General features: G+C 44.6%; 1 protein-coding gene across 1 annotated transcript; it reads left to right on the forward strand.

The window, feature by feature from the left end:
• Positions 1-427: 427 nt before the first annotated feature.
• Positions 428-11,008, forward strand: LOC104513245 (tubulin polyglutamylase TTLL5-like; the record flags this gene model as incomplete). The annotated part of the gene is made up of 8 exons (XM_010156538.1): positions 428-498; positions 4,156-4,265; positions 6,091-6,173; positions 6,979-7,085; positions 7,374-7,504; positions 8,052-8,134; positions 10,574-10,643; positions 10,924-11,008. Coding segments are annotated over exons 1-8 (740 nt in total), but the record flags the coding sequence as incomplete, so codon positions are not given.
• Positions 11,009-12,132: the final 1,124 nt, after the last annotated feature.

Consider the following 12,132-nt stretch of genomic DNA (forward strand, 5'->3'; position numbering starts at 1 on the left):
ACCCCGGGCAGCGGGGCAGTCTCGGCGTTTCCTGCTGGGCTGGGCCTGGCCAGCCTGGTGCGGTTCTGCGGCCGGAGGCAGGGCAGGGCAGGGACGCGCTTCAGCGCTAAGCGCCTGGCAGGGCTCTCACGGGCGGGCGGGGAATAATCTGCTGGAAGGTGATGCTTCTCCCTACACTCCCCTCGGCTAGAAGGTGATTTACAGCCTCTAACAAGCTTGTTGATAGTCCTGTGAGAAATATGTATTGACAGGAGGTGGGAGTTAAGTTACCTCATGGCTCTTGCTGTCCTACTCAGCTGTGCATTCACGCTCTTAATCCCTACTGCAGGTAACTGCTCTTACAACATCTTTTGAATCTGCAGGAAGGAGTCTCGGAGGCTACTGAGACTGGTCTGTATGAAAACTCCTAGAAGAAATGCCAGCTGGGATGGCTCGAGATCTGGAGGAAACTGGCTCATGCTCAGAGGAGGAGGAAGAAGATGTTGTGGATGAGCTGGAGTAAGTAGGAAAAAAAAAATCCAAAACTCTTAAGCGTTTCTGTCTCCCTGTGATTCCTGCAGGGTTTGCACTAATTTGAAAAGGCAGTTGCATTCCTTACTCTCTTCCTGCCTATAAAGTGGAAGATTGTGGGGTTTGAGGTTTGGGCCTCATGCCTGTGGGCCGGACCTACGTTTGTAGCCTAAAAGCCCACCATATTCATCAGGGTTGGAGGTGCAGCTCTTCCTTGGCTACTCTGAAGCCTGTAGTTTCATTGATCTCTTCTTACCATGTTCCTGAGCTGGGAACTTCATAATGATGTTTAAGAAAATGAAGGAAAGAAATGTCTGTCTCTTTGTTTGATTAGTGTTTTGTTTTAGTTTTTAACTTACTGCAGAGAATGGAAATCTACTGTACAGTAGACTGATATGTAACGTTTTATGTCCTTTTCTGAAAACTGGCTTGTGAGAACTCAACTCCTAGAGTTCTCATTACTTATGACTTTGTTTCATCTTTGTTCAGTAACTTCTTTCATCTTTGCTTGTAAAGGAGTCGCTCCCTTAATCTTTCCCAGAGTGGAATCACTTCTGTGTTTCAGCTGGACCTACTTCAATGCGTCCTGTGTGTTTCCTTGCGGTTGCATATTGTGACTGAGTGCCTACTTGCAAACTGCATTGATTTAAGGCATTTAGAGGAATGTTACTTCATACCGAATAGTTGGTGCAGACTTGACAGACCCTCGTGGAGGGAAAGGTCCAGAACTGCCTTTACCTAGAACGTAATTGTAGCAGTGAGTCTGCATCGAGTGACCAAGGGTCATCATTAGGAATGAATGACTGTCACCTGGAGGATTGAGCCTTACTGCAAATCCTCAGGACAGGCTTAACATAAACTCCTCTCCTGTTGTCTCAGCTCATTTCCCACTTACATAAGGCTCTGGCCTGTAGTGTAAATTCTGGAAGCTTGTTGGGTCCCTTCCAGCTAATTACACCTCAGTAGTTGACTTTTTTTTTCTATAGAGGTGATGGAAGCAGGTAGGAATACTGTGGAATTAATTTGTCTGGGTGATAATGGTAACAACTTTGTAAAGAGGACCAAGGTTACGCTTAAAAGCACTTACTTGTCCTAGCATCAGAAAGATGGTCTTTTATCTCTGCTCCTGTGTTCTAAGTGTAGGAAGTGTTTTGTCTTCTTGAACTGGGCTTGCCTGGCAAGGTTTTGGTAGCAGGAGGGTTACAGGGGTGGCTTCTGTGAGAAGTTGCTGGAAGCCTTCCCCATGTCCAATGGAGCCTGTGCCAGCTGGCTCCAAGATGGGCTTTGCCTTGGCCAACAGCAGGTCCATTAGCCATGGTGGTAGCACCTCTGGGATGACATATTTGAGAAGGGGAAGAAAACCCCGAACATGTGCAACTGGAGCCAGAGAGAGGAGTGAGAATATGAGAGGAACAACCTTGCAGACACCAAGGTCAGTGGAGAAGGAGGGGAAGGAGGTGGCCTAGGTGCCGGTCCAGAGATTCCCTGGCAACCAGTGGTGCAGACCATGGTGTGCCCCCTCAGCTATGGAGGGTCATGGTGGAGCAGAGACCCCCCTGTAGCCCAGGGAGGACCCCACACCAGAGCAGGGGGATGCCCAAAAGAGGCTGTGACCCTATGGGAAGCCCACAGTGGAGCAGGCTCCTGGCAGGACCTGTGGCCCTGTGCAGAGAGGAGCCCAGCCTGGAGCAGGTTTGCTGGCAGGACTTGTGACCCCATGGGTGATCCAGGCTGGAGCAGACTGTTCCTGAAGGATAACACCCTGTGAAAGGGACCCATGCTGGAGCAGTTTGCGAAGACCTGCAGTCTGTGGGAAGGACTTACATTGGAGAATTTTGTGGAGAAGTGTCTCCTGTGGGAGGGCCCCCACACTGGGGCAGGGGCAGAGTGTGAGAAATCCTTGTTCTGAGAAGGAAGGAGCAGCAGAGACAATGTGTGATGAACCGACTGCAGCTCCCATTCCCCTTCCTCCTGTGCTGCTGTTGGGAGGAGGTAGAGAAATCGGAAGCAAAGCTGGACCTGTGAAGAAGGGATGGGTAGGGGGAAGGTTTTTAAGATACGGTTTTGTCTCTCATTATCCTACTCTGATTAGTTTTGCCTGTGACAGTGATTGCTAAGTGATGTCTCCCTGTCCTTATCTTGACTCACAAGCATTTTGTTGCAGTTTCTCTCCCCTGCCCAGCTGAGGAGGGCAGTGACAGTGGCTGTGGTGGGCACCTGGCCTCCAGCCAGGGTCAACCCACCGCACTTCCGTGGTTTCTCCAAACCTTTGGCAGACAATCATCTTGCACATCCTATAGAGAAATGCTTCTGTGTATCTCTGTTAATCTTTATATTTCTCCTTGTCTCTGTAGGTAGAGAAGTCTCTCAGCTCTTCAATCTCTGTTTTCTGTTAACTTTTTCATGTTTCCATTTCCTTGCACAGTGAGTAATAAGCACTCTGAGTTATAATTGCTTAGGGAGGTTAACAGGTTTTCTTTCTGTGATTTTTAGGGTTTTATATAACAGACCTTAATTTTTTGAGTGTGTGTCCTTACTACCCCTGAAGAGATGATAGTTCCCAATGTAGTCTTGCTGTTTTGGACAGAACTGATCACTGTATCTTGGAACCTGTAGCTTCAGTGGCTGGCTGGGGTCATCATTGTTGAATTCTGAGCTTACATTCCATGGCTTCTGGCAGAAATTAGAAAGGAAGAATACACAAGTTTATCCATTATGCTGAGCCAAGTCTGTTCTAGTCTCAAACTCTGCCTGAGTGCCTTCCTGTGCACTTCAGAGTCCAGGATTACAACCAGGCAGCATGCACTGGTTTGCAGTTCTTAAATTTGAGACTGGAACCTGCATGCTAAGGTTGTGTGGATACCAGCAATTACGGTTTATCCTGTGTTAGGTCTTGTTTTCAGGCTATGAATCCAGAGAACTGTTGCTGTGAAAATTCATGGGGTTTCTCCCAAATTACACTTAGTAAAATGAATACAAATTACATAGAACTCTGTCTTGACTGGCAAGACCAACCCAAAAAGAGGATGATCTGGCATATTCCCTTTAAGCTAAGCACCAGGGGTGCCTAGCATGTGTGTGAGTCAGCACAGGCAGGGCGCAGGGACAACCACAAAACCACAGCTGAAATCCAGAGAGTAAATTTACTTTCATTACCTCACCAACCTGGGTGGAGGCACGCAAATGAAGTCACAGGCACTGTGGGGCCCGGTCCTTGTTAGAGAATGGTCAAACCTGCTGTTTGTGCCTGTTTTTCAGGGATTCACGCAGGCGCGGTCTGCCGCTCCGCTTTGATCTTTCCCACAGCAGGGCAGGATCTCTACTGTGTTCAGTGAGGTGCTTGTTAGTCTATCACAGGCCTGTGCTGTCTGAACACACGTTCAACTTGTTGAACACACATTCTGCTTGTCAAACACACAAGGATAGACAGCAATTAGAATGAGAGATGAATTTTTCTGCACCCCAGCTGCAAGTTGCTTGAGTGTGTTTACAATCCTCTGCCTCATCTCCCATTATTTTCACACAGTGTTTGCCTGTGTTCTGCCTGCGGGCTGAGTGGGCAAGTATTGCTGTGTCCTCATCGTAAGCAACTGCTGTCCGCGGGAGGCTCAGCAGCTGCTTATACCGACTCCCTTGCCGTTTCAGGGACCATCCGTGTATCAAGTGGACTGGCGGTGGCTGCAGGCGGATCCCCGTCCTGGTGTTCCACGCTGAAGCCATTCTGACCAATGACAGCTACCTCCGCCTAATTGGAGGTGGGTGCAACTGTGTTCTACCTCATGCCTTCAGGCCAACAGCTGGAAGTCTCTTACCTGGACGTTCCCTTCTTCTTGTGGTGGGGAAAGAGGACATGGAAATTACAATCCTATCTTTGAGTGCTGGGGTGTTCAGAAACGCTTGATCAGTTGGTGAATGTTTATCACGGCCTGGGGTTGTGACAAGTGTTGGTATTTGTCACTCCGTTGGGTCCTGATGAGTTGAGTTGGACCTGTCTACTTGCGACTTGAACGTGCTAAAACTTACAACCAGAATATGAAATTCACTCTGTAGCTAAGAACTTAAAATTGATCTTTGCAGTGAGTTTTGAGTGGGAAACAAAGCAGCCAGCCCCACAGTAAGCTGTAGTAACAAATCTCTGTGCCTGCAGCTTCACAACTGTGAGTGAGGCCATAAGCCAAAGGATCACTGCTCTGGCAGCGCTTGAGTCGGGAGACCAAGCCTGTGTAGAGTCAAATAACGGAGAGCCTCTAAATAAGAGGCAGAGTTGTTATAAACAGTCACTCTGGATTGCGAGAGTTAGTACTTGCGGGTGTGGACAGCTGGGAACTCATTCGGGATGTGCTGAGTTGGAGAAAAGCTAAAGTCTACTCAGCTTCTTTTTGTGAAGATGCTGACACTTCTCTCTTGCTTCTCCCTTTCTTAGGTAATTGGTGCCCTCATTTCTAATACCCTATTCAAGCAGAAATGTTTCTGGTTTACTGGGGTAAGGGGTGGAGAAGGTGATTTGTGTGTAGAAACTCCTGATCCTTTTCACCACAGTTAAAAACATCCGTGAATGGGGCAGAAGCTCATGGTAACTGTAACTTGTATCCCAACTGGAGTGAGGTGTCTCGTCTGCTTTTTTTGCAGGAGGCAGAGCCTTTTTGTGGTTTAACAATCCTGCTGCTAGATAGTGCAACTTGTTACATTTTCTTGATCTCTGTTTGGTCCCAGATCATGATAATTCTTACACTTTAGACTTATTGGTAGAAGATATTTCCTGAGGCTTAATCTTCATCCTTCTATTCTCAGTTTGAACCAATTTTTAAAGTGCCTTTTCTACGCGATTCTGTATTCTACCATTGCAATTTCTGCCTCTGCTTTCTTTGAACTCTTTTTAGGGATTGCTACATCCTTTTGTATGACAACTGGCCTCTAGTCTTGCTACTCGCTTTCTGTTTATCTTGCACCTCCAGTGCTGCTTACTCCTTTTGTTTTTATGACTTTCTACTTGGATAGGATTTTCTTTTTCTTGTCCTATTTATTTTTTCCTACTATTTTTTTTAAGTGCTTTATTGAAAGATCAGCACAGGTGAATGAGATATGAACAAAAATTCAGTGTTCTGGGTTTCAGGATTGGAAAAGTGATCATATATGCCCCTCACTGACATAGTTAGCTTATGGCATGATTACTTTTAGCTAGGAAGACGAATCTTGAATGGAGAAGAAAGAGCTGACATCGTTTGGAGTGTTATAAAGCAGTCTATATAAAGAACTGTTAAAAAAAAAAATCTGGGTGTTTATTAGGATGTCCTGTGGTTTATTTTGATATGACAGGGATTGGTGGGGCAGCAGTATTATACCTGAAGGATTGATGTCAGTCAGTTCAATGCTGTCCTTGGGATTAGTGCCCTAAGAGATGGATGGGCATTTCCTATCACCCTTTGCCCGTTATGTGCTGCTGCTGTGTGGATACTCCGCTGTGGGTTAAGTGGAGCTGCACCGTGCTGAGTCCTTTGGTGCTCTTCTCGGTTAGCATAGGTAACTGATTTATCCTTCTAGGTGCAGGCTGTAATATCGTGTCTCTTGCCCTCTTAACAGAGCGCTACCACTTGTCCTATAAGATTGTGCGAACAGACAGCCGTCTAGTTCGAAGCATTCTGACTGCCCATGGATTCCATGAGGTAAGTGCAATGAACTTCCTTCACATCTGATTATGTACTGGGCTGGGAGGTGGGAATGGTGATTATTACAGTTCTGGGGTTTTTTTGTGTGATGTTTTTTTAACTTTACGCTGTGGGGTTAGAACCAGGATGTTGCTGTGCCGCCCACCCCCGCCCCCTTGAGGTTTTCTTACATATTCTGCCAGTCAGACAGGAAGTGTGTCATGATTTTGTTCTCAAAGGAGTACCCTTAAGCCTGCAAAATTAGGGGGGAAAAGGGATGCTGACGTTGGGTCATGTCTTGTTTTCTCTTCTTTCTTTTAAAGCATCATCTCACACCATTGGGAAGATCTGAAAGATTTAATCTCTCAGCTTTTGAAGCTCACAGAAGCATTAATGTGTTTCATGCTTCCCTTCTAGCACCTGTGTTGCTCTAAATGTCCTTTATGCAGCTAACGACAGTTTGAGAGATGTGTGTGTATGGTGGATTTTCTTCTGAATAACACCAAGTTAAGGAATTGATCTCGCAAGTTTCCTGAAGAAATCGAAAAAGCTTTACAAGTTGGTTTTAAAGAGTCTATGAAAAGAACAAAACCACAAGTTTGTTTAGAAAAATATGGCATGGTTATTTTCCAGTACCATTCTACAGTATCTTAAGACTGGAGTGTGGCTAGAGCTGCCCTAATATGGAGATGGGTAGAGGAGATTGTCTTAAACTAGAACTGCTTTGGTTTCATGGACATAAGGTCACAGTTTGTAGGACAAGTGGTGGTGCTTTTCCTTAGTTCTATGTTTTTACGTGTGCTGTTTTTGTGTTGCTTTTTAGGTGCACCCTAATAGCAGCGATTATAATCTCATATGGACAGGATCACACTTGAAGCCCTACTTGCTGCGTTCCCTTACAGATATTCAGAAAGTCAATCATTTCCCTAGGTAAGGCCTTGATACCATGTTAGCCATATGTCACCTGCTGAAAGTTCACAAACACCATTATATCAGTTTGCTGTGATTTGGTTGGTCTGGGGAATTGGAACTGGTGCTACAGATAAGGATGGGTATTAATATGGCCATAGGACAGAGACAGTAAAACTGAAGAGTAGTTGCAGGTTAGGGTTTAGGCATCTGACAGGGTTACACATGCTTTAGTAACTAGGACAAAGGTGCTCTAATGTGGGTTTTCTTTATGTGGGGAAAAAATAGTCTTTTGTTTTGGGACTTCAGGTCATATGAACTGACACGAAAAGACAGACTCTACAAGAATGTCAGTCGTATGCAGCTGGCCCATGGATTCAAGACATTCCATATCTTACCTCAGACCTTTATCCTCCCGACAGAGTACCAGGACTTCTGCAGTAAGTGAATGGTTGATGATGCCCAGACCTAAAGTGAAATAACTGGGTGGGGGGAAGGGAATTACTTTCAATATCCCAGCTGTTGATCATGCCAGTGGTTAAGGCAAAAAAAATAGAGGAAGCTGGAAAGCCAGTAGAAAAGGCCTACATGATTTCTTTGATTTCTACTATGCTGCTTACCCCATGCCTGCATAAGACCTCAAGAAGCTGATGTGGGCTTAAGGCTCCAGCATGAAGCTGGTTTTGTGCAGTGTTGTTGATGATCAACTTCACAATATCCCTGATGAATATCTGGGAGTACTGAAGAGAGAAGTACCAAAAGGAGACATAGATTACTCTCTCTGCCTTATTGGAGCTGCTTCAAGGAAGGGGCTGTAGTAATTGCATTGAGTCCCAAGGGGTAAAATAGGACATCAGAAAAGTAGACTTTGATCTCCTCTTGGAGTTCTCTAAAGCTTTCACTGTAGGCAACATTCTTGATTCTTGCTCTTCTGTAAATAAGAAAAATCGAAGCTATTTCAGACTTGTGCTGTTTTCTTTTAACCAGATACCTATTCTAAGGACAGAGGCCCATGGATAGTGAAACCCGTGGCCTCTTCCAGGGGTCGAGGTGTCTACCTGATAAACAATGTAAGTGTTCAGCAAAAGAACTGTTCTTCAGTAACACTGTTGGCAAAACTATGCCAGCTTCCAGGCAAGAGGCATGGAAAGCTCTAAGCGGACATTGGCCCTCCTCTGGATTTCAACTGTACATTGGCGAGCAGCTCAACAATCCCGAGCAGCTGGCATAGCCTGCCTTTTGGTTATGCTGTGAAACAAAAAGCAGTCTCTTTCTTCATATGCTGTGCTTATCTTGCAACCTGCTTTCAAGTCTTAGTGTATTAGGAGCAAGTTCATGCTCCCTGAGACAGTTTGGGAAGCTGTGCTGCTTCATGCTCTCCTTGTGGCTGTCAGTAGGCTGGCCTTGGTAAGATTCCCAGAACTCTCCTTAGTTGCTTCCCTGTATGACATAAGCAGCTCTCAAATGGTCCCCTTGTGTCCCTCTACCCCTGGTAAAGACCAGTTAAATGAAACCTTATGTGATACAGTGGGATGTGTATCAATCTTAGAGCAGTGTTATCTAAGTACCAATGTGCTCTTACTGAGGTGTAATGGGGATGGTTCTTTGAATTCTCTGTGTTGGTTATAGTGTCTTTTGTGCTTCTGGGGCTTTGCAGGGAGTTAGGTGGTTGTAGGTAAGAAATACATCTGGGCAGGAGCCAAACACATGAGGGGATTCCAATAAATAATCTCAGCAGCAAAGCTGACTGGTGAGTCATTTTATTTTCACTCACTCAAACCCCTTTAGCCTCCCCTGTACTGAAGGGGTCATGCTGCCTCATCTGTTCTCTACTTGGATCATTTCCCATAAATTAAGGGAGCAGTTTGCCAAGTGTATGAGGTAAGTATTTCCAGAGTTGCACTCAGGTTTTTCTTTGCTTGAAAGAAAGGAATGAGTTCAGGCTTATATGGCACTTAACCATGGACTGGGGATAAGACCCTTCTGAGACCATTCTCCCTTTGGGTATATCTGTTCCAGAAACACTTCAGCTAGTTTGGCCCAAAGAATCATAGAATCACAGAACAGTTTGGGTTGGAAGGGACCTTAAAGACCATCTCGTTCCAACCCCCCGCCATGGGCAGGGACACCTTCCACTAGACCAGGTTGCTCAAAGCCTCATCCAGCCTGGCCTTGAACACTTCCAGGGATGGGGCATCCACAGCTTCTCTGGGCAACCTGTTCCAGTGCCTCACCACCCTCTCCATGAAGAAATTGCTTCCCGATATCCAATCTAAATCTCCCCACTTGCAGTTTACACCTGTTACCCCATGTCCTGTCACTACAGACCCTTGTAAAAAGTCCCCCCCAGCTTTCTTGTAGGCTCCTTCAGGTACTGAAAGGCGCTATAAGGTCTGCCTACCAGTACCCCCCCGCCCCGTCCCAAGTCCTTCTCCTCAGGGCTGTTCTCAAAGACTTCAGTTTCCTTCAGTGTGATGCCATTAAGGGAGTGTCTTTATTCTAGAATCTCATCACAGAAGTGTTTAAAAACAGCAACAAAAAAACCCCAACAAAACAACGAACCTTTGAATTTCTTTGATCCATAATAAAACACTGTCACTTGTGTGATGTGCTGTGGGAAGCTGAGCTTGTTTCTTTGTGTTGTCTGTGTGCGCTCTGTATGCCTAAGCTTCCTGCTCACGATGCTGGTGGTGTGGCTGAATACATGCAAAACTGAATAAAGGTGGGATGATGGGGTTCTCCTGGCTTTTTTGCAAACTGAAGGCTAGAAAATGTTTTGCAAGAAACTGTATGAGTAGTTAAAACTGGTTACAAGAGAGAGGTTTGCACCCAGGAAAAAAAAAGAAAGAAAAGCTTTTTCAACAGACTCCTGTGACTTTGTAATATATATTTGTCATAGCTCAGAACAGAAGGCTCTAACTACAAGGGTAGCATCTTTCTGTTCCAGTAGTCCCTGCTATGAACTGAACCTCAATAGAAAGTATTTACTCATGTAGGCAAAAATGTTGGATACCAGCCCAGGATCTAGCTATACAGATCACAAGCTGAGGAGTCGTTTTCTTCACTTGTGACTTCCTCACCAACTCGAGCTACATACTCCTTCCAGTATCTTCTAAACTTCTCCATGTGTTTGGTTAAACACTTCGGAAGCAAACAGAATGATGGTTGCTTATTAGATGAAAAGTACACAGGAAAAAACCACATCATTGCCATATGGCTGTTAAATCCACATTATACCCTAAGCAGCACTTAACTGGAAGCTTCGATGGGCAGTTTTTTTGACAATGTAATAATTCCTAGGCTTCTGGTTAGGATCTGGTGGTGATCACCTTAAGTATGAGTGATGTGTTTTCATTTGGGTTTTGTTTCCTCCCTCGCTGGACATAGTTGTTGGTACAGAGTGGCTTTAGGAGGGAAAGGCTGGAAAAAATGGTGGGTTTGATCTAGTCATCTTCTTAATTTATTAAGCCTCCTGGTTTTTCACTCTTGGGTTCTTTGTTCTTCTGTAGCCAAACCAGATTGTCCTGGAAGACAACATCCTGGTTTCTCGTTACATCAGCAACCCTCTGCTCATAGATGGTGAGTGTGCTTAGGACTTGCTTTTCTTTCTTCTCTTAACCCTGCACCTGAGTATCTCTCCAACCTTTGCAGGAATTTAGTTAAATAATTGAGTGATCTGTCTTCATACTAGAAAAATGTAACTAGACAATTCCTTAAAATCTGGAAGCTTTTCAACTGGGAAAGCGTCAGGCACCTATGTCAGCAGTGGATAATTGTTCTCAGTCTGTAGACATTCCTCAACTGGATACGATGTCTGAAAGATATTTCCACTCACTGACTCTCAACGACTGTATTTCAGATTTCAAGTTCGATGTGCGCCTTTATGTTCTGGTTACGTCCTACGATCCACTTGTCATCTATCTCTACGAGGAAGGATTGGCCAGGTAGGGGAGGTTTCTTCTTTCTCAGTGTACCTGCGCTTGGTGATCCAGAAACATCTTGGTTTGCCTCTGTAGTCCTGACACAATAGCAAATGGGGGAAGGGCCACTTAGGGAGTTCTGCAGAGTTTAAATGTGATACTTCATCATGCTGTGTCCCATCTTTTTTTTTAATATAGATTATAGGATCTTTAGTGAGGAACTTTATTGTGTGTGTAATAAATAAAGCAAGTTTTCAACTCTTGAGTTGAATGGCCACACACATCATCATTGGTGTGTTCATTCTCAAGGTCCAGTTCTTCTTGAAACCTCTTTGACCTCTTGTTGCCTTTGTGCCACTTGTCCAACCTCCAAGGTGAAGGGAATCTAAACTTTCTCAGTTTTGGTTAATCCTAACGACAAAAGCAGTTGGAGACCTGTTTTTGGCTGTATTGGCCTTTAATACTTTCAACTGCTCTTCTACATTTTAGGTCAGTAATTGTATTTTTTTCAGTATCAAGTGGGTTTAGACTAGTTTGCTGTTCTTAGACTGCAAGATGTATATTTTCTTTTGCATGTGAGTCATGAAAGATACTTAAGATTCCCAGGAGGAACAACTATCTACCAAAAATACCTGTTTATTTTCATCACAAGTTTAGCTAAATACCTGTAACTGATGAATTTGAAATAATCAACCCTTTGAATTTCTGACAGACCAGAAATTTAAGTGTAGTGGTGTTGGACAAGAGGCATAAGATCTCTTGAAACAATGATTGAATTTCTTTGAGCTTGTGAGCCAGTGTCCCTACTCTGATAAACCTGGGTGCTTTCTGGCTGAATTTTTGTTCTTTTGACATTCAGAACATTGACTTCTAGAGCCTGAAACAGTGTTGTAGTCAACCCTGAGCAAATAACTGAAGTTTTCTTTCTGGGTATCCATCCAGAAGCATCAGTCTCGGCAATACTGGACTTCCCATCTTGGTCAGATCGCATGTGGCAGTAATACTTGCAAATCCCTTTTCAGTGTTCTAAGATCCTTAAGTCTTTTACATGTGTAGGTTCCATTTGTTTAAACTATAATTAAATCTAGAGCACTTGATGTCCATATGCATGATCAGTACATGGTGTCCACATCTATGACAAGTGGAAC

This window comes from Eurypyga helias, unplaced genomic scaffold (assembly GCF_000690775.1).
Source record: "Eurypyga helias isolate BGI_N326 unplaced genomic scaffold, ASM69077v1 scaffold7730, whole genome shotgun sequence".
Taxonomy (NCBI): Eukaryota; Metazoa; Chordata; class Aves; order Eurypygiformes; family Eurypygidae; genus Eurypyga; species Eurypyga helias.